This window comes from Mustelus asterias, chromosome 4 (genome assembly GCF_964213995.1).
Source record: "Mustelus asterias chromosome 4, sMusAst1.hap1.1, whole genome shotgun sequence".
NCBI classification, from domain to species: Eukaryota; Metazoa; Chordata; class Chondrichthyes; order Carcharhiniformes; family Triakidae; genus Mustelus; species Mustelus asterias.
Window position 1 is genome coordinate 2,239,899 of NC_135804.1, and position 22,633 is coordinate 2,262,531.

The following is a 22,633-nucleotide window of genomic DNA, read 5'->3' on the forward strand; positions in this document are numbered from 1 at the left end:
GCAATGGGTAATTCTAACTGCACTTTATCTCCAATTCCACTAACTGCGCCTTGGATACTTTTTGTAAACCAGTCAGAATTATATCTTCCATCCTTAGAAAAGACTTAGCTATTTCCAAAGCCATTTTGGACTTTAACCTTTATGTTGTACCTCACAGTGACTCCAATCCCTATGTCCAGTACCTGGGTTTTATGATGAGAGACTGAGTAAATTGGATTTGTATTCTCTGGAGTTTAGAAGAATGAGAGGCGATCTCATTGGAATATTCCAGATTCTGAAGGGTTTGATAGGATGATGACAGAAAGATTGTTTCCACTGGCCGGGGAATCTAAAACACGGGGCACAGTCTCAGGATAAGGCGCAGGTGATTTAGGACTGAGATGAGGAGAGATTGCTTCACTCACAGGGTTGTGAATCTTTAGAATTCTCTCCCACAGAGAGTTGTGGAGGCTCCATTGTTGAAGATATTTAAGGCTGTGGGACTGACAGATTTTCAGTCTCTTGGGAAATTAAGGGATACGGAGGGTGAATAGGAAAATGGAGTTGAAGCCCCAGGTCGGCCATGATAGTATTGAACGGTGGAGCCAGCTCGATGGGCCGAATGGACTACTCATATTTCCGTTCTTTGTTAACTTTATTCTGCCTCTCCTTTGTTTCAGGAAGGCAGAACAATGTCTCGTCTCTCTCTGACCCGCTCACCGGTGTCTCCTGTGACTTCTCAGGGCATTCCATTACCAGCTCAGCTCACCAAGTCCAACGCTCCTGTTCACATTGATGTGGGAGGACACATGTACACGAGCAGTCTCGCCACATTAACCAAATACACAGACTCCAGGTAAGAGCATCACTGAATTCACCCAATCAGCACAGGGTAAAAGATCAGAATCCAGCCTTACACTCCACACCCCTGGTTACAGACCAATCTCACCAATACAAAATACTCACTGACTCAGGACAAATCTCACTCAGAAAAAATGGCATCCTGGAATAGTACAGGACACACTTATGAGAGTGGAGTTTGGTATTTGGGAATAATATTGAGTTTGCACTCCCTGCCCTGGGAGTGTTTGATGGGGGACAGTGTAGAGAGAGCTTTACTCTGTATCTAACCCCGTGCTGTACCTGTCCTGGGAGTGTTTGATGGAGACAGTGTAGAGGGAGCTTTACTCTGTATCTAATCTCGTGCTGTACCTGTCCTGGGAGTGTTTGATGGAGACAGTGTAGAGGGAGCTTTACTCTGTATCTAACCTCGTGCTGTACCTGTCCTGGGAGTGTTTGATGGGGACAGTGTAGAGGGAGCTTTACTCTGTATCTAACCCCGTGCTGTACCTGTCCTGGGAGTGTTTGATGGGGGCAGTGCAGAGGGAGCTTTACTCTGTATCTAACCCCGTGCTGTACCTGTCCTGGGAGTGTTTGATGGGGGCAGTGCAGAGGGAGCTTTACTCTGTATCTAACCCCGTGCTGTACCTGTCCTGGGAGTGTTTGATGGGGACAGTGTAGAGGGAGCTTTACTCTGTATCTAACCCCATGTGTACCTGTCCTGGGAGTGTTTGATGGGGACAGTGTAGAGGGAGCTTTACTCTGTATCTAACCCCGTGCTGTACCTGTCCTGGGAGTGTTTGATGGGGGCAGTGCAGAGGGAGCTTTACTCTGTATCTAACCCCGTGCTGTACCTGTCCTGGGAGTGTTTGATGGGGGCAGTGCAGAGGGAGCTTTACTCTGTATCTAACCCCGTGCTGTACCTGTCCTGGGAGTGTTTGATGGGGACAGTGTAGAGGGAGCTTTACTCTGTATCTAACCCCATGTGTACCTGTCCTGGGAGTGTTTGATGGAGACAGTGTAGAGGGAGCTTTACTCTGTATCTAACCCCGTGCTGTACCTGTCCTGGGAGTGTCTGATGGGGGCAGTGTAGAGGGAGCTTTACTCTGTATCTAACCCTGTGCTGTACCTGTCCTGGGAGTGTTTGATGGGGACAGTGTAGAGGGAGCTTTACTCTGTATCTAACCCCGTGCTGTACCTGTCCTGGGAGTGTTTGATGGGGGCAGTGTCGAGGGAGCTTTACTCTGTATCTAACCCCATGCTGTACCTGTCCTGGGAGTGTTTGATGGGGGCAGTGTAGAGGGAGTGATGTGGGACGGGATTGACTCTTTTGCTCTCGGTGCCTCGCTAGAATCTTTTGCCATTCCACTCAGGAGCCGGTCCCCCGGTGGCTGTGCTCCACATATTGCCATGGACGTTGCGTCCACACAATATCATCTCTGATCTGCAGCCCTTTGGCAGTTTTGTTTGGAGCCTGGTGGTAATGGGTGTGACAGGAAGATAAAACAAGAAGATAAAGCCATTGACATCCATGGGGCTGCCTATTGATTGTAGGAAGTGTTTAGCATCGATTTCTCAGAGTCCTTTATCTCTGGAGAAATATTCTTTTGATCAGTTGATATTATTTGCAAGGAGCAGCCCCTGGTGTGAAGAGGCAGCAAGGCCATGACTGGATTTATGACTGTACATGAAGAAAATATTGGTCTTAATCAGGGATCCCGCCTGATGTGGTTGTCATGGAAACGGCCCGACCCCCCCAGACAAGCCGTTCCAGTCCAGCTACAACACTGTCGTGTGGCTCAGTGTGGGATGATGCCCAGGAACGTCCTGTCCCCAGATCCACCTCCAATCACTGCCCCACCAGTCCGCTCTCAGTCAGCAGCAGGGTGAGGGACGGGGCTATCGCAGGGCACTTCCAGCTGTGCCTGATTCCCTGATGCTCAGTTTTGGGTCTGACACGGACATTCAGCCCCAGACCCTGTTCTAACCCAACTCCGAAGTTGGGCAGAAGTGCTGAATTCAGAAGGTGATGTGAGATTGACCATCCATCACCACCGTGCGACAGAATGGCGATAGCACAGAAGAAGGCCATTCTGCCCATCACGTGAGTTGGTTCTGTAAAGGAGCAATTTACCCCATGCCACTCCACAGCCTTCTCCCCATAACTGCACATTCTTCCTAACCGAGTGTGGTATCACAGAGGCCTCGTAAAACTCAAGTCAATGGAAATTGGGGAGAAAACTCCCACTGATGGAGTCATACTGAGCACAAAGGGAGGTAGAATCATTCCAGTACAGGAGGAGGCCATTGGGCCCATTGAGTCTCTGCTGGCTCTCTGTACAGCAATGCAGCCAATCCCATCCCCCACTCTATCCCCATAGCCCTGCAAGTTTATTTCCTTCAACTGCCCCTCCAATTTCCTTTTGGAATCTTACATCAGCTCTGCTTTCTCCACCCTCGGAGACAGCAAGCTCCAGCTCATTGCCACTCAATGTTTTTTAAAACGTTCTTCCTCACATTACCCCCTGTGTCTGCCCAAAGCCTTCAATCTGTGTCCCCCTAGTCCTTATACCACCAGCCAATGGAAATAGCCTTTCTTTATCTACCTTATCTAAACCTGTCAGAATCTTGTAAACCTCTACCAACTCTCCCCTCAATCTCCTTTGCTCCAAGGAGAACAACCCCAACTTCTCCAACCTAAAATCCCTCGTCCCTGGAACCACTCTGGTAAATCTCCCCCTTCACCCTCTCAATGTCCCTCACATCCTTCCTAAAGTGTGGTGACCAGAACTGGACACAATGTTCTAGTTGTGACCTAACTAGCATTTTATAAATGTTCAGCATAACCTCCCTGCTTTTGTTCTCAATGTCGCTATTTATGAAGCCCAAGATCCTATATGCTTTGCTAACCACTCTCTCATTGTGTCCCGATGTACTTGAACCTCCAGATCCCTCTGTTCCTGCACACTCTTCACAACTGTTCCATTAAGTCTGGATTGCCTCTTCCGACCCTTTCTGCCAAAATGCATCATCTCTCACTTTGCTGCATTAAATTCCACCAGCCGCGTGTCTACTCTTTCCATTGATATCCCGTTGCAGTCTATTGGTTGACATGACCTTCCAGTTTGATGGATCTCAATTTTGTTCACCAGCCTTTTATGAGGTACTTTGTCAAACACTTTCTTAAACTCCATATAGACAACATCCACCACATTCCCTTCATCACTTCCCTATTGCTTCATCAAAGATTCCAATCCAATTCGTCAATCCATTTCGTGTTTACAAATCCATGCCAACTCTCCGTAATTAAATCATACCTCACGATGATTGATGATTTTTTTCATTGATTATTTTTTCTAAAACCCTTACCAGCCCCTGATGTTAAACTGAACAGTCTGTAATTACCAGGAAAGCATCTCCCTCCTTTATTATGGGCTTCATATTTGTCACTTTCCAATTCTCTGCACTTCCCTCATATCTAGGGAAGATTGGAAGATTCTAGTAAGACCTTCTGCAGTCTCCACCCCCTGTGGCACAGTGGGTTAGCACTGCTACCTCACAGCACCGGGGATCCGAGTTCAATTCCCAACTTGGGTCACTGTCTGTGTGGAGTTTGCACGTTCTCCCCGTGTCTGCGTCGGTTTCCTCCGGGTGCTCCGGTTTCCTCCCACAGTCCAAAGATGTGCGGGTTAGGTGGATTGGCCATGCTAAATGGCCCCTTAGAGTCAGGAGGTCTAGCGAGGGTAAATGCATGGGGTTACGGGATAGGACCTGGGTAAGATTGTGGTCAGTGCAGACTGGATGGGCCGAATGGCCTCCTTCTGCACTGTAGGGATTCTATGATTCTATAATTTTCCTGTCAGTCTCTAATTCCATTTTACCCTGGCTAGATCCCTTCTGAACCCACTGACGTTAACCCTCTTCCAATAAGAAGTTCTAATTGTTCCTCCTCCTCCATTGCTATTCTAAACCTTAGGATACAATGATCACTCTTCCCCAAGTGTTCCCTTACAGACACTTGGTCCTCGCGTCCACCACATTCCCCAGCAGCAGATCCAGCAATCCTCATTGGACGAAGAACATATTGGTCATGGAATTTCTCCCAAACACATTTCAGAAATTATTCCCCGTCCTTACACGTAATGTTAACATTTTCCCCAATTGATAATTTTGTCATTTAACACCCGCAGTATCACCACTCGGGGTGTTTAACTCCCGCAGTATCACCACTCGGGGTGTTTAACCCCCGCAGTATCACCACTCGGGGTGTTTATCCCCCGCAGTATCACCACTCGGGGTGTTTAACCCCCGCAGTATCACCACTCGGGGTGTTTAACCCCCGCAGTATCACCACTCGGGGTGTTTATCCCCCGCAGTATCACCACTCGGGGTGTTTAACCCCCGCAGTATCACCACTCGGGGTGTTTAACCCCCGCAGTATCACCACTCGGGGTGTTTATCCCCCGCAGTATCACCACTCGGGGTGTTTAACCCCCGCAGTATCACCACTCAGGGTGTTTAACCCCCGCAGTATCACCACTCGGGGTGTTTATCCCCCGCAGTATCACCACTCGGGGCGTTTAACCCCCGCAGTATCACCACTCGGGGTGTTTAACCCCCGCAGTATCACCACTCGGGGTGTTTAACCTTTACAATATCATCACTCAGGGGGGTCAAAAGAGAAAATGCTGGAAAATCTCAGCAGGTCAGGAGAGAAAAGAGCTGGCGTTTCGAGTCCAAACTACCCGCTGTCAGAGCTGGTGTTTGCTGATGATTTCTATCTCACAGAGTGGAGGCCAATCGAACATCCCCGGTCGTGTGATCATAACTCTAACCAAATAGATTCTATCTTTGTCACCTCTCATCATTCGCAACTCCTCAGATATTGAAGCAGTCCAGGTCCAGATGCAGCAAGACCTGGACAATATCCAAGCTTGGGCTGACAAGTTGCGCCACACAAGTGCCAGACAATGGCCATCTCCAAGAGGAATAGAACCGTCTCCCCTTGACACTCAATGGCACTGTCATTGCTGAAACTGCCACTATCAACATCCTGGGGTTTACCGTGAAGCAGAAATTTAACTGGACTAACCATATAAACACCATGGCTCCAAGAGCAAGTCATTGGATAAATTCCAGTCATTCTAAACATGAGTCCGCAATGATTTTCTGTACCTTTTGAAGTTTTGTCTTGCTAATACAGTACACCGTTATTTGTGTTAAACTGTGACTCTAGCCGTTCCTCCGGGAAAATCATGTCTCACAAATTTGATTGAGTTTTTTGAAGGGGTAACCAAGAAGGTAGATGAGGGCAGTGCAGTTGATGTTGTCTACATGGACTTTAGCAAGGCCTTTGACAAGGTACCGCATGGTAGGTTGTTGCATAAGGTTAAATCTCACGGGATCCAGGGCGAGGTATCTAAATGGATACAAAATTGGCTTCTTGACAGAAGCCAGAGGGTGGTTGTAGAGAGTTGTTTTTCAAACTGGAGGCCTGTGACCAACGGTTTGCCTCAGGGATCAGTGCTGGCTCCATTGTTATTTGTCATTTGTATTAATGATTTGGATGAGAATTTAGGAGGCATAGTTAGTAAGTTTGCAGATGACACTAAGATTGGTGGCACAGTGGACAGTGAAGAAAGTTATCTCCAATTGCAACGGGATCTTGATCAATTGGGCCAGTGGGCTGACGAATGGCAGATGGAGTTTAATTTAAACAAATGCGAGGTGATGTATTTTGGTCGATTGAACCAGGGCAGGACTTACTCAGTTAATGGTAGGGCATTGGGGAGAGTTACAGAACAAAGAGATCTAGGGGTACATGTTCATAGCTCCTTGAAAGTGGAGTCACAGGTGGACAGAGTGGTGAAGAAGGCATTCGGCATGCTTGGTTTCATTGGTCAGAACATTGAATACAGGAGTTGGAATGTCTTGTTGAAGTTGTACAAGACATTGGTAAGGCCACACTTGGAATACTGTGTGCAATTCTGGTCACCCTATTATAGAAAGGATATTATTAAACTAGAAAGAGTGCAGAGAAGATTTACTCGGATGCTACCGGGACTTGATGGTTTGAGTTATAAGGAGAGGCTGAATAGACTGGGACTTTTTTCTCTGGAGCGTAGGAGGCTGAGGGGTGATCTTATAGAGGTCTATAAAATAATGAGGGGCATAGATGAGGTAGATAGTCAATATCTTTTCCCAAAGGTAGGGGAGTCTAAAACTAGAGGGCAGAGGTTTAAGGTGAGAGGGGAGAGATACAAAAGGGTCCAGAGGGGCAATTTTTTCACACAGAGGGTGGGGAGTGTCTGGAACAAGTTGCCAGAGGTAGTAGTAGAGGTGAGTACAATTTTGTCTTTTAAAAAGCATTTAGATTGTTACACGGGTACGATAGGTATAGAGGGATATGGGCCAAATGCAGGCAATTGGGATTAGTTTAGGAGTTTCAAAAAAAAAGGGTGGCATGGACAAGTTGGGCCGAAGGGCCTGTTTCCATGCTGTAAACCCCTATGACTCTGTGACTCTATAATCTGTATTTACTTTCTATTCCCAGGATAGGCCGCCTATTCAACGGGACAGAGCCCATTGTCCTGGACAGTTTAAAGCAACACTACTTCATCGATCGAGACGGAGAGATCTTCCGTTACATCCTAAGTTTCCTCAGAACATCGAAGCTCTTGCTCCCGGAGGATTTCAAGGTGAAAGAAGTTTGGATTAATTTTCCTTTTTTGTTCATTTTTCACTGTTGACAATTGGTGATTGGTTCAAAATTTCTGCTTCGCATTGAGCCGTGGGCTGCACGGAGTGAGAACGGATAATAACTTGTGTAGGAATTACTCCGATAGAGCTTGCACAATGAGGGAGGTTTCCAGGTTCCTTCAATCGACATTTTCACATAAAGAAAGAACAAAGAAAAGTACAGCACAGGGACAGGCCCTTCAGCCCCTCCAAGCCTGTGCTGATCATGATGCCCTAACTAAAAAAACCCTTCTGCCCTTACTCAGCCCATATCCCCCTATTCCCTCCTGATTCATGGACCCATCCAGAGGCCTCTTAAATGTTGTTAATGTACCCGCTTCCACCACCTCCTCTGGCAGCGCGTTCCAGGCACCCACCACTCTCTGCATGAAAAACTTCCCCTGCACATCTCCCTTAAACTTTCCCCCTCCCACCTTGAACCTGTGCCCCCTTGTAATTGACTCTTCCATCCTGGGGAAAAGCCTCTGACCATCTAAATAAAAGCAAATTACTGCAGATGCTGGAATCTGAAACCAAAAGAGAAAATGCTGGAAAATCAGAACTTTGACAAAGGGTCATCCAGACTTGAAACGTCAGCTCTTTTCTCTCCTTACAGATGCTGCCAGACCTGCTGAGATTTTCCAGCATTTTCTCTTTTGGCCTCTGATTATCCACCCTGTCTCTGTCTCTCATAATTTTGTAGACCTCTATCAGGTCCCCTCAGCCTCTGCCTTTCCAGTGAAAACAACCCTAGTTTATTCAACCTCTCCTCATAGTCAACACCCTCGAGACCAGGCAACATCCTGGTGAACCTTCTTTGCACTCGCTCCAAAGCTTCCACGTCCTTCTGGTAGTGTGGTGACCAGAACTGCACGCAATACTCCAAATGTAGCCTCACCAAGGTTTTATATAGCTGCAACATGATTTCCCAACTCTTGTACTCAATACCCTGGCTGATGAAGGCAAGCGTCCCGTATGCCTTCTTAATCACCTTGGCCACCTGTGTTGCCACTTTTAGGGAACTGTGGATCTGCACACCCAGATCCCTCTGTATTTGAATGTTCCTAAGGGTTTTGCCATTTACAGTATCATTCACACCTAAATTTGATCCTCCAAAATGTATCACCTCGCATTTGTCCAGATTAAACTCCATCTGCCATTTCTGTGCCCAAGTCTCCAATCTATCTCTATCCTGGTGTATCCTCTGACAATCCCCGGCACTATCAGCAACTCCACCAATCTTCGTGTCATCCGCAAACTTGCTAATCAGACCACCTGCATTTTCCTCCAGATCATTTATATATACTACAAACAACAGAGGTCCCAGCACTGATCCCTGCGGAACACCACTAGCAACAGATCTCCATTCTGAAAAACACCCTTCCACCACTACTCTCTGTATTCTATAACCAAGCCAGTTCTGTATCCATCCAGCCAGCCCACCCCGAATCCCATGTGATTTTAGTTTTTGTACCAGTCTGCCATTTGGGACCTTGTCAAAGGCCTTACTAAAGTCCACATAAACTACATCCACTGCCCTTCCCTCATCAATTATCTTTGTCACCTCTTCAAAAAACTCAATCAAGTTGGTGAGACATGACCTTTCCTGTACAAAACCAGGCTTCCTGTCACTAACCAGTCCATTTTCTTCCAAATGTGCAAATATCCTGTCCCTCAGTATCTTCTCCAAAAGCTTCCCCACCACTGACCTCAGGCTCACTGGCCTATAATTTCCTAGATTATCCCCGCTTCCTTTCTGAAACAAGGGAATAACATTGGCTATTCTCCAGTCCTCTGGAACCTCGGTCAAAGAGGATGTGAAGATATCTGTTAAGGCCCCAGCTATTTATCCTCTTGCCTTCCCCAATAACCTGAGATAGATCCCATCCAACCCAGGGGCTTGTCTACCTTAATGCAAGTTAGGATACTCAACACTTCCTCCTTCAATATATTGACATTCTCTGGAGCATTCACACACCTCAGCACCCATCATGTCCTTCTCCTTGGTGAATACCGATACAAAGTACTCATTAAGGATCTCATCCACTTCCTGTGGCTCCACGCATAACTTCCCTCCATTGTCCTTGAGTGGGTCTGCCCTCTTGCTCCTAATATATGCTTAAAAAGCCTTGGGATTCTCCTTGACCCTGTTTGCTAAAGACATTTCATGGCCCCTTTTAGCCGTCCTAATTCCACATTTAATTTCCTTTCTACTTTCATTGTATCCCCAAGGGCTTTGTTGGTTTTTAGATACCGAGACCTGTCGTATGCTTTATTTTTCCTTTTGACTCAGCTTACAATTTCCCTTGTCACCCATGGTTCCCGAATCCTGCCATTTAAGAACATAAGAAATAGGAGCAGGAGTAGGCCATCTAGCCCCTCGAGCCTGCCCCGCCATTCAATAAGATCATGGCTGATCTGATGTGGATCAGTACCACTTACCCGCCTGATCCCCATAACCCATAATTTCTAGCCTTTTTTGCAGGAATATTCTGTCCTGCACTTCAATCAACTGGCCAGACGTGGATTTGCCCTCAAATAGCCGCTCCCAATCCACATTCCCCAGTTCCTGTCTAATTTGGATGGAATTGGCCCTCTCCCAATTAAGCACCCTCACCCGAGGGCCTCTCTCGTCCTTATCCATGACTACCTGAAATCTTATGGAATTATGGTCACTAAGCCCAAAATGCCCCCCCACTGAAACATCGATCACCTGGCCCGACTCATTCCCCAATAAGAAGCCTCTCAACACCAGGTTAAAGTCCAACAGGTTTATTTGGTAGCACAAGCCACTAGCTTTTGGAGCCCTGCCCCTTCATCAGGTGAGTGGGAGTTCTGTTCACGGAACAGTGCTCCGAAAGCTTGTGGCTTGTGCTACCAAATAAACCAGTTGGACTTTAACCTGGTGCGTGAGGTAACCTGGACTGGGATAAGGACAGTACCAGGTACAAAGTACTCATTAAGGATCTCATCCACTTCCTGTGGCTCCACGCATAACGTCCCTCCAGTGTCCTTGATAACATACTGTATCAAAAACCCTACAATGAAAGTAGAAAGGAAATTAAACGTGGAATTAGGACGGCTAAAAGGGGCCATGAAATGTCTTTAGCAAACAGGGTCAAGGAGAATCCCAAGGCTTTTTAAGCATATATTAGGAGCAAGAGGGCAGACCCACTCAAGGACAATGGAGGGAAGTTATGCGTGGAGCCACAGAAAGTGGATGAGATCCTTAATGAGTACTTTGTACCTGGTACTGTCCTTACCCCAGTCCAACATCGGCATCTCCACATCATTCCCCAATACCAAGTCTAGTGTGGCCCCTTCCCTGGTTGGATTGTCAACATACTGTATCAAAAACCCTCATCTAACAAATCCTGCCTCACCTGCCTGTCTCTCCTGGCGGTCACCCATCTACCTGACTGAACCTGTGGTGTGATCACCTCCCTGAAGCTAGTGTCTATCACACTCTCTGCTCCCTGTATGCTCCGCAGTGTGTCCAGATGCTCCTCCAACTGAACCACGCTGTCTGCGAGGAGCTGCAGTTAGTTTCACTTCCTGCAGACATAGTGGTCAGGGATGCGAGAAAGCTCCTGGATCTCCCACGTCTGGCAGGAGGAGCATATCACTGTCCTAACTGCCATCTCTGCCCTTGTACACTTCAGAAAGATATAAGGATAAGAATCTTACCTTGCTTTTACCTTGATCGTCCTCCTCACAGCGGTTACATCACCCGTGATAATCTCACCAAGCGACAAACTCAGATTCTGTGTTGACCTTTTTGGAGGTGAGGGTTTAGGGTTTTCACAGCCCTCGTGTGTGAAGAAGTCTGACCCCTGAATGACCCGACTCTCACTTTGAGGTCCTGTCCCCCTGGCCTGGATTCCACCCCCCCCCCCCTGCCCCCCCGCCCTCCACCCTCCACCCCCCGCCCGGACACACACACATGCCCCCCACCCCTCCCCCCGCCCGGACACGCACACGCCACCCCCCCCGCCCGGACACACACACACGCCCCCCACCACCCCCGCCCGGACACGCACACGCCCCCCCCCCCCCCCCCCCCAGACACACACGCCCCCCACCCCACCTCCCGCCCGGACACACACACGCCCCGCCCCCCACGCCCCCCGCCCGGACACACACACGCCCCCCCCCCAGACACACACACGCCCCGCCCCCCGCCCGGACATGCACACGCCACCCCCCCCCCCCCCCCGCCCTCCACCCCCACCCCCCGCCCGGACACACACGCCCCCCCCTGCCCGGACACGCACACGCCCCCCACCCGGACACGCACACGCCCCCCCCCCCCCCCCCCCGCCCGGACACGCACACGCTCCAACCATGACAGGAAATAAAAGCAAAATACCGCGGATGCTGGAATCTGAAACAGAAGCAGAAAATGCTGGAAAAGCGAAGCTCTGACGAAGGGTCATCCAGACCGGAAGCGTTGGCTCGATTCTCTCCCCACAGAGGCTGTCAGACCCGCTGAGACTTTCCAGCATTTTCTGTTTCTATCCTTTCAAATCTTTCAATCATCTTCGACTTGATTCAGTCGTCCATTCACTGTGAGAATCGAACTCAATTCTGTGAAATCCCCGTGTTATTTAACTACGAACTCCCTGCCTGATTCTGAAACAGCAACGGTCAGGTTAAAGTAAAGTTAAAGTTTATTTATTAGTCACAAGTAAGGCTTACATTAACACTGCAATGAAGTTACTATGAGATTCACCTAGTTGCCACAGTCTGGCGCCTGTTCGGGTCAATGCACCTTAACCAGCACGTCTTTCAGACTGTGGGAGGAAACCCACGCTGACACGGGGAGAAAGTGTAAACTCCACACAGACAGTGACCCGAGGCCGGAATCGAACCCGGGTCCCTGGCACTGTGAGGCAGCGCTGCTAACCGCTGTGCCACCGTGCTGCCGGGAATCGAACCCGGGTCCCTGGCACTGTGAGGCAGCGGTGCTAACCACTGTGCCACCTGCCGTTTTTGAGTTGTGAGAGATATGGAATGATGGGTTTGAGTTGCACCTCACCACGATCTGATTGGTGGGATGGTTGCAGTAGGGTGAAGGTGAAGACTCACATGGCTGATCAGTCCTGATGTGGATCTCTGGGACTGACTGCGCCTCGTTCTGTTTCTCTCAGAGTTAAAAAGCTGGAGGTGGAAATTGGGTGTGAAATGAAATGCGTCTTTTTGCAGGATTTCAGTCTGTTGTATGAAGAAGCGAAGTATTATCAGTTACAGCCCATGGTGAGGGAACTGGAGAGGTGGAAACAGGAAAAGGAACATCGCAAATCCTCACAGCCCTGTGAGTGTCTGGTGCTGAGGGTGACCCCTGACCTGGGAGAACGTATCAGTCTGAGTGGCGAGAAGTCCCTCATTGAGGATATTTTCCCAGAAACCGGGGACATCATGTGTAACTCGGTAAATGCTGGGTGGAACCAGGATCCAACACATGTCATTCGATTCCCCATCAATGGATATTGCAGACTCAACTCAGTCCAGGTAAGTCCTGGTGTACGTGTGTGTGTGTGTGGGTATCTGTGTGTGTGTGTATATATGTGTGTGTGTATATATGTGTGTGTGTGTCTGTGTGTGTGTGTGTCTGTGTGTGTGTCTGTGTGTGTGTGTGGATATCTGTGTGTGTGTGTGTGTGTATCTGTGTGTGTGTGTCTGTGTGTGTGTATATCTATGTGTGTCTTTGTGTGTGTGTATGTGTGTATGTGTGTATCTGTGTATGTGTGTATCTGTGTATGTGTGTGTATCTGTGTATGTGTGTGTATCTGTCTGTCTGTCTGTACTGGAATGCTAACCGTGTTGAACCACAAACAGTGATATTATTGGGGAATAATGATCCTGGGTTTCACAAGGGCTGTGCCCAGTGGCTCAGTTAGAGCTCTGCACAGTCGGGCAATGAAACACCAGAGTGTGTCAGAGACACACGGACACACAATCGGGATAACACATCAGTGCAAAGTCCCATGGGATCAAAGGGAGATGGCAGGATGGAGATTGAGTTAGTGTGTGACAGCACACAGAATATGGGGAGTCAGTGGTGCAGTGGTATTGTCACTGGACAGTAATCCAGTGACCCAGAGTAATGCCCCGGGGACCCGGGTTCAAATCCCACCACAGCAGCTGGTGAAATTTTAAAACTCAACAAAAATCTGGAATTAAGGATCTGGAATGCACTGTCTGAGAGTGTGGTGGAGACAGATTCAATTGAGGCTTTCAAAAATAAATTGGATAAACAGCAGAAGTGAGCAAATTTGCTGGGTTATGGGGAAAGGCAGGTCAATGGGACTAGCTAAACTGCTCTTGAATAGAGCAGGCAGTGGTTTGATGACTGAATGGTCCGATTCTCTGATTCTGTGATTCTATTTTGGAATCGATTTTTTGCGTTAGTTTTCCACAAGCTGAGTTTGGAGTCAGTAAAATTCCTTTTGTGAAGTTGCAGCTCTTGTATTTACTGAGAATATTTAATATTCCTGCGATGCCAACTATTGAAGTGGGCACAACACAATGCCACTAATTTCCACTCCCTCCTCCGAGCACCCTCCCCTCCCCCTCCCTGGACACTGATATCCATCAGGAACTGCAACTTTCTCCAGACATTTCCCCAAAGTGGACCCTTCACCACATCACAGGTAAAGCTGGCAATTCAACCACGGGGGCCTCACACTCTGCTGCAACTGGGGCAGCACATAGAGACATTTGATTGGTGGGTTTGTATTAATTCCATCTGTTCCATCTTTGAACCTGTACCAAATATTAAGCAGATGTTGGCCGGGCTGCTGAGAGGAAGCAGGGGTTTGCAAACTAAACACCAGTTAATGGTGCCCTGCAGCTCATCAGCGCAGAAACATCCCTCGATGCGAATGTAGAAATGTGCAACCAACATCGTGGAAAACCCAAACTGTATGAATCTGAGACCCTCCATCATCTCTCCACTGTTCAGTGATTCATGTCTACCCTCCAAACTCTTCCTCAACCTCCCTCTTTTCTGCTCCGGAGATTACAGCCTTGGTTTGAAGTCTCTCTCACGAACATTCCCGCCATGGTCCCAGTTCACCATTCCCATTTCCTCAATATCCTTTAGGATTGGCTGAGGAAGCAGCGTGCAGTGTGATTGGTCCCTCCTTTCTTATCGATGCAGTGCCAGCGTACAACCCTTTGCCCATCAAAGATGAACCGTCATTGGCCTTCACAGATTGCTGGCTGTAATTCCCCATTAAAGATCTGTCTCTTCAACAATCACAGGAACACGCAGAGGGAAACTTCCTGATCTTTCCAGTTACACAGGAGACATTGAGTGTCCGCGCTGTGGGTGAGACATTAAATTTCCATCACCCAGTCCCTGCCCAGGCGGCTGAGATCTTACCCACAATGGCACAGGTCCGATGTGGGCAATGCCAGTCTCATCCTAGTGACTATGGGATACAATCACAACCGTTGCTAAATTGTTATTGATTAGTATCTCTTTGCAGGAGCTGGATAATATCAAAAATATCAACCTATCATCTAACCCCATGCTGTCCCTGTCCTGGGAGTGTTTGATGGGGACAGTGTAGAGGGAGCTTTACTCTGTATCTAACCCCGTGCTGTACCTGTCCTGAGGGTGTTTGATGGGGAACAGTGTAGAGGGAGCTTTACTCTGTATCTAACCCCGCGCTGTACCTGTCCTGGGTGTGTTTGATGGGGACAGTGTAGAGGGAGCTTTACTCTGTATCTAACCCCGTGTTGTACCTGTCCTGATTTTTTTTAATGGGGACAGCGTAGAGGGAGCTTTACTCAGTATCTAACCCCGTGCTGTACCTGTCCTGGGAGTGTTTGATGGGGACAGTGTAGAGGGAGCTTTACTCTGTATCTAACCCCGTACTGTACCTGTCCTGGGTGTGTTTGATGGGGACAATGTAGAGGGAGCTTTACTCTGAAAGTCTGCAAAGGGATATAGATAGTCTAAGTGAGTGGGCGAGGGTCTGGCAGATGGAATACAATGTTGGTAAATGTGAGGTCATACATTCTGGTAGGAATAACAGCAAAATGGACCATTATTTAAATGGTAAAAAATTGCAGCATGCTGCTGTGCAGAGGGACCTGGGTGTCCTTGTGCAGGAATCTCAAGGAGTTGGTTTGCAGGTGCAGCAGGTAATTAAGAAGGCAAATGGAATTTTGCCCTCCATTGCTAGAGGGATGGAGTTTAAAAACAGCGAGGTTATGTTGCAGCTGTATAAGGTACTGGTGAGGCCACACCTGGAGTACTGTGTACAGTTTTGGTCTCCTTACTTGAGAAAGGATATACTGGCACTGGAGGGGATGCAGAGGAGATTCACTAGGTTGATTCCGGAGTCGAGAGGGTTGGCTTATGAGGAGAGACTGAGTAGACTGGGGCTATACTCATTGGAATTCAGAAGAATGAGGGGAGATCTTATAGAAACATATAAGATTATGAAGGGAATAGATAAGATAGAAGCAGGGAAGTTGTTTCCACTGGCGGGTGAAACTAGAACTAGGGGGCATGGCATCAAAATAAGGGGAAGCAGATTTAGGACTGAGTTGAGGAGGAACTTCTTCACACAAAGGGTTGTGAATCTGTGGAATTCCCTGCCCAGTGAAGCAGTTGAGGCTACCTCATTGAATGTTTTTAAGGCAAGGATAGATAAATTTTTGAACAGCAAAGGAATTAAAGGTTATGGTGAGCGGGCGGGTAAGTGGAGCTGAGTCTACAAAAAGATCAGCCATGATCTTATTGAATGGCGGAGCAGGCTCGAGGGGCCAGATGGCCTACTCCTGCTCCTAGTTCTTATGTTCTTATGTTCTCTGTATCTAGCCCGTGCTGTACCTGTCCTGGGAGTGTTTGATGGGGGACAGTGTAGAGGGAGCTTTAGTCTGTATCTAACCCCGAGCTGTACCTGTTCAAGGAGTGTTTGATGGGGACAGTATAGAAGGAGCTTTACTCTGTATCTAACCTCGTGCTGTACCTGTCCTGCGAGTGTTTGATGGGGGACAGTGTGGAGGGAGCTTTACTCTGTATCTAACCCCGTGCTGTACCTGTCCTGGGAGTGTTTGATGGGAACAGTGTAGAGGGAGCTTTACTCTGTATCTAACCCCGTGCTGTACCTGCCCTGGGAGTGTTTGATGGGGACAGTGTAGAGGGAGCTTTACTCTGTATCTAACCCCGTGCTGTATCTGTCCTGGGAGTGTTTGATGTGGGAGAGTGTAGAGGGAGATTTACTCTGTATCTAATCCATGCTGTACCTGTCCTGGGAGTGTTTGATAGGGACAGTGTAGAGGGAGCTTTACTCTGTATCTAATCCCGTGCTGTACCTGTCCTGGGAGTGTTTGATAGGGACAGTGTAGAGGGAGCTTTACTCTGTATCTAACCCCGTGCTGTACCTGCCCTGCGAGTGTTTGATGGGGGACAGTGTGGAGGGAGCTTTACTCTGTATCTAACCCTGTGCTGTACCTGTCCTGGGAGTGTTTGATGGGGACAGTGTAGAGGGAGCTTTACTCTGTATCTAACTCCATGCTGTACCTGTCCTGGGAGTGTTTGATGGGGGACAGTGTAGAGGGAGCTTTACTCTGTATCTAACCCCATGCTGTACCTGTCCAGGGAGTGTTTGATGGGGACAGTGTAGAGGGAGCTTTACTCTGTATCTAACCCCATGCTGTACGTGTCCTGGGAGTGTTTGATGGGGACAGTGTAGAGGGAGCTTTACTCTGTATCTAACTCCATGCTGTACCTGTCCTGGGAGTGTTTGATGGGGGACAGTGGAGAGGGAGCTTTACTCTGTATCTAACCCCATGCTGTACCTGTCCTGGGAGTGTTTGATGGGGGACAGTGTAGAGGGAGCTTTACTCTGTATCTAACCCTGTGCTGTACCTGTCCTGGGAGTGTTTGATGGGGACAGTGTAGAGGGACCTTTACTCTGTGTCTAACCCCGTGCTGTACCTGTCCTGGGAGTGTTTGATGGGGACAGTGCAGAGGGAGCTTTACTCTGTATCTAACCCCGTGCTGTACCTGTCCTGGGAGTGTTTGATGAGAACCGTGTAGAGGGAGCTTTACTCTGTATCTAACTCTGTGCTGTACCTGTCCTGGGAGTGTTTGATGGGGACAGTGTAGAGGGAGATTTACTCTGTATCTAACCCCGTGCTGTACCTGTCCTGGGAGTGTTTGATGGGGACAATGGAGAGGGAGCTTTACTCGGTATCTAACCCCGTGCTGTACCTGTCCTGGGAGTGTTTGATGGGGTCAGTGTAGAGGGAGCTTTACTCTGTATCTAACCCTGTGCTGTACCTGTCCTGGGAGTGTTTGATGGGGGTCAGTGTAGAGGGAGCTTTACTCTGTATCTAACCCCGTGCTGTACCTGTCCTGGGAGTGTTTGATGGGGACAGTGTAGAGGGAGCTTTACTCTGTATCTAACCCCGTGCTGTACCTGTCCTGGGAGTGTTTGATGGGGACAGTGTAGAGGGAGCTTTACTCTGTATCTAACCCTGTGCTGTACCTGTCCTGGGAGTGTTTGATGGGGGTCAGTGTAGAGGGAGCTTTACTCTGTATCTAACCCTGTGCTGTACCTGTCCTGGGAGTGTTTGATGGGGACAGTGTAGAGGGAGCTTTACTCTGTATCTAACCCCGTGCTGTACCTGTCCTGGGAGTGTTTGATGGGGACAGTGTAGAGGGAGCTTTACTCTGTATCTAACCCCGTGCTGTACCTGTCCTGGGAGTGTTTGATGGGGACAGTGTAGAGGGAGCTTTACTCTGTATCTAACCCTGTGCTGTACCTGTCCTGGGAGTGTTTGATGGGGGTCAGTGTAGAGGGAGCTTTACTCTGTATCTAACCCTGTGCTGTACCTGTCCTGGGAGTGTTTGATGGGGACAGTGTAGAGGGAGCTTTACTCTGTATCTAACCCCGTGCTGTACCTGTCCTGGGAGTGTTTGATGGGGACAGTGTAGAGGGAGCTTTACTCTGTATCTAACCCCGTGCTGTACCTGTCCTGGGAGTGTTTGATGGGGACAGTGTAGAGGGAGCTTTACTCTGTATCTAACCCCGTGCTGTGGAAATATATAGTACAGAGGACAGGAAAGGTTTACTGAGCCTGTGCTATTCTGTCATGAAGTAATCTCTGTTCAAGATTCCTCCCGTAACACTGCAGTTCTCCCCGTTACCCGGCTCCTTGCAAAACCAAAAGCACCAAACATTCGCCAGCCAATCCTGGAAATGCTGGGAGTTTCATCTCCAACTCCTGAAAGTTTAAGTAACAAGTTGCCGGAAACCTGTGTGACTGGGTGTTCTGTCTGTTGGTGCCAGTCTCCGTCAGGACCACAATCTGGTCCTGTTCAGTCCGCACTCTCCATATTCCCGCGACGGACTCTGGCGGAAACCATATCCAAACACAAATATTTTTTACTCTTGTCTTCTGTACCCTCTCCGCACGGAGAAATGTCACCTCGTTTCATTATTTTAAAACCTCAATCAGATCTCCCCGGAGTTCACACTTTCCCGGAGTAAATATTCCCAATTGGACTCCTGTTGTGATGAAGTTAAAGTGAGTCTCAATCCAGGGATTCTCTCCTGAATCTCTCTCTGTTTCTCTGTGTCTCTCTCCGCGTGAAGAGACCAGGGTGGACTCTGTTAGTGTTCAATTCTACCCAAATGCTGAATCTTTTCAGATTCACGTAGTCATTCCATCCCAGGATAATAATTTGGAAGTTTTGAGTGAGTTGTGTGTACCTGATCCCACTGTTCCTGTCTGTCCCTCTGTGATATCTCACTGTGTTTACTGTTTAATTGGGCCCTCAGGGTCTGGGGAAAATTAAGCGTCAGAAACTGGCTGGAGGTTACCTGGGGTCACGCAGCAAGTTTCTCCAGACAGATTGGGTTTCTGAGTCAGAGAACGTGTGCTCCCAGTGACTCGTAGCTCTCGCTGACTCCCCCCAACAACACAGTAACCAAGTGTCAAAGTGTTTGTGTTTAGCGGTTTTGAGCGTAAGGATTTATTTTAACAGTTTTATTCCAGGCCCGAGCTCATGTTGTTCTGTTTGAGGTCTGGCTGGAGAGAGGCTGCATCAAGGCTTTAACTTGGTGATTTAAATTATATTCTGTGGCCTCTTTGCAGATTACAGAATGTTACAGCAGACAAGACAACCACTAGGCCTCTACTCGGAGTATTATCCAATCAGTCTCACACCCCAACTCTTTCCCCCAAACTCCTGCCCATTTCCCAGTGTTTATCCAGTTCCTTTGTGAAAATTCCCATGAATCTGCTTCTGCCCAACACTTACAGGCAACACCTTCTGGGTCATGATGGAGTTGTTTTGAAGTTTGGTGAGGCCACAGTAAGAATCCTGTGGGCAGTTCTGGTCACCACATTGCACTGGAGGGGGTGCAGAGGAGATTCACCAGGATGCTGCCTGGGACGGAATGTTTAAGTTACGAAGAGAGGTTGCATAGGTTTGGGTTGTTTTTGTTGGAGCAGAGGTGCTGAGGAGGGGACAGATTGAGGTGTTCAAGATTATGAGGGGCATGGACAGAGTGGATAGGGAGCAGCTGTTCCCCTCAGTTGAAGGTTCAGTCACGAGGGGACATAGCTTCAAGGTGAGGGGCAGGAGGTTTAGGGGGAATGTGAGGAAAATCTTTTTTACCCAGAGGGTGGTGACGGTGTGGAATGCGCTGCCTGGGGGGGGTGGTAGAGGCAGGTTGCCTCACATCCTTTACAAAGTACCTGGATGTGCACTTGACACGTCTAACATTCAGGGCTATGGGCCAAGTGCTGGCAGATGGGATTAGGTGAGAGTTCAGGTGTTTCTAATGTGTCGGTGCAGACTCGATGGGCTGAAGGGCCTCTTTTGCACCAAGATTCTGTGATAACAAGTCGCTGTGTGGTTAAAAACATTCTCCACCTCTTGCCCTGATTATTTAACAATTATCTTCAATCTGTGTCCCTCTGGTTACCGATTTCCCCCAACACTGTAAACATCTCCCGATTTACTCTATCAAAACCCCTCCTATTATTGAATTTTCCTTTACCCCAGTCTCTCCAGCTATCACTCACCTCCTGGTCTCCTTTCAGCTCAGCTGGGGTCCAGGGACTGGGTAAGGTGGCAAAGGGCATTCGTTATCTCAGCGGGAACTAATGAATATCCAATATCTTCAATATCATTCTTTCTCCGGCCAATCGGCAAATTCACAGAGTGATTGCTGGAGTTTTAGCTCATCACCCACTACATTGATCCCTGCAGATTAGAGTCATGTGTCTGATGGGTAAGATACTGGACTGACCAATCCTGAAATGACAGCTTCAGAATTTTAATTCACTTTTTCTTTTAAACATAAAGGAGAATGTGACAGATTTAGACAGGATGTGAAGATGATGTTGACTGGAGCAATGAGAGACTTCAATGCTGAGGGACTGGACAGGTTGAACTCAGTCTCCTTGGAACAGGGCAGGTTAAAGGGAGAGTTAATGAAGGTAATCAAAGTGAGAAGTTTGATAGAGAGAAGAAAGTGAGTGACCAGAGGGCATGGATTGAAGAGGATGGCAGGGTGAGAGGGCAGCTGGGAAGTGTTGTGATCTGGAAGGCGCAGCCTGAAAGGAAGCAGATTCAACAGGAACTTTCAAAAAGAGGAATGTTTGCAGGGCCCCCTGGGGAAAGAGCAGAGAAACAGGGCGACTTGTTCCTTTCCAGTTGTTCAGCTGGCACAGGCAGAGGGGCCGAATAGCCTCCTCCTGTGCTCCAGGTGTTTAGTGTGACTTATCTTTGCTTGTTCTCCCACAGGTTCTCGAACGATTGCTACACAAGGGATTCCGGGTGGTAGCATCCTGTGGGGGCGGTGTAGATTCCTCCCAGTTCAGTGAATACGTGCTGTATCGCCAGGATAAACATTTACAGCTGACACCAACAATCCGAATAAAACAGGAGCCCCTGGATTAGTGCAGAGTCCACCAACTCCTTCCAAGCTTTTCTTTGTGTTTTTTTTCTCCCTAAACCCCTCGTCTCCCCATCTGAGTTTAGTTGCTGGACTCGAGGATGAGCGTCTGTCAAAGAGGCCGATCACTTGACGAGGAATTTATCGATGGGTTGGATGAACCCCAATCCTGTCTGACGTTGTGTGTGGAATCCGAACATCTCCAAGTGCCGCTTCAGAGCGGAGATTAGCCAATATTAACCGTGGACAGTGGACACATCGATGGAAACTTTGTCCTGATGCCATGTGAAGCGATAGGGCAAAGCGACATCACAGATCCCACACCGTGAGGGGATTCCCTCTTTTCTGTTCATCCGTCTCATCCTTTGGCACTTAAACCCCCAAACGCTCAGCACACAAACCCCCCCCTCCCAAAAAAAACCCCAAACAAATCCCCCAAAACAAACCCCCCCTCCCCAAACAAACCCCCCCTCCCCAAACAAACCCCCCTCCCCAAACAAACCCCCCTCCCCAAACAAACCCCCCTCCCCAAACAAACCCCCCTCCCCAAACAAACCCCCCTCCCCAAACAAACCCCCCCTCCCCAAACAAACCCCCCCTCCCCAAACAAACCCCCCCTCCCCAAACAAACCCCCCCCTCCCCAAACAAACCCCCCCTCCCCAAACAAACCCCCCCCTCCCCAAACAAACCCCCCTCCCCAAACAAACCCCCCCTCCCCAAACAAACCCCCCCCTCCCCAAACAAACCCCCCCCTCCCCAAACAAACCCCCCTCCCCAAACAAACCCCCCTCCCCAAACAAACCCCCCTCCCCAAACAAACCCCCCAAAACAAACAAATCCCCTCCTCTTCCAACACGATCACTCGGTTTTGGTTGGTGGTGAGGGGGGGGGGGGGTGGTGGTGGTTCTCCCAGAGACGAGTTCTCAGCACGAGGACTTCACGAGTAGAAGCTGATCAGGCGCCGACCTCAGCGATTCTCCCCATTCACCAGACAGGATCTCGTGCTGAATTCCTCCACCCACTCCCCTCCTCCCTCCCTCGCTTCCCTCCTCCCTCCCTCGCTTCCCCCCTCCCTCCCTCGCTTCCCCCTCCCTCCCTCGCTTCCCTCCTCCCTCCCTCGCTTCCCCCCTCCCTCCCTCGC

At 48.8% G+C, this 22,633-nt stretch overlaps 1 protein-coding gene across 1 annotated transcript; it reads left to right on the plus strand.

Moving 5' to 3' along the window:
* Positions 1-656: 656 nt before the first annotated feature.
* Positions 657-21,599, plus strand: kctd15b (potassium channel tetramerization domain containing 15b). The gene is made up of 4 exons (XM_078212084.1): positions 657-835; positions 7,373-7,517; positions 12,763-13,068; positions 21,341-21,599. Exons 1-4 carry the CDS (start codon positions 672-674, stop codon positions 21,494-21,496), a joined length of 771 nt encoding a protein of 256 aa, XP_078068210.1. The 5' UTR covers positions 657-671; the 3' UTR covers positions 21,497-21,599.
* Positions 21,600-22,633: the final 1,034 nt, after the last annotated feature.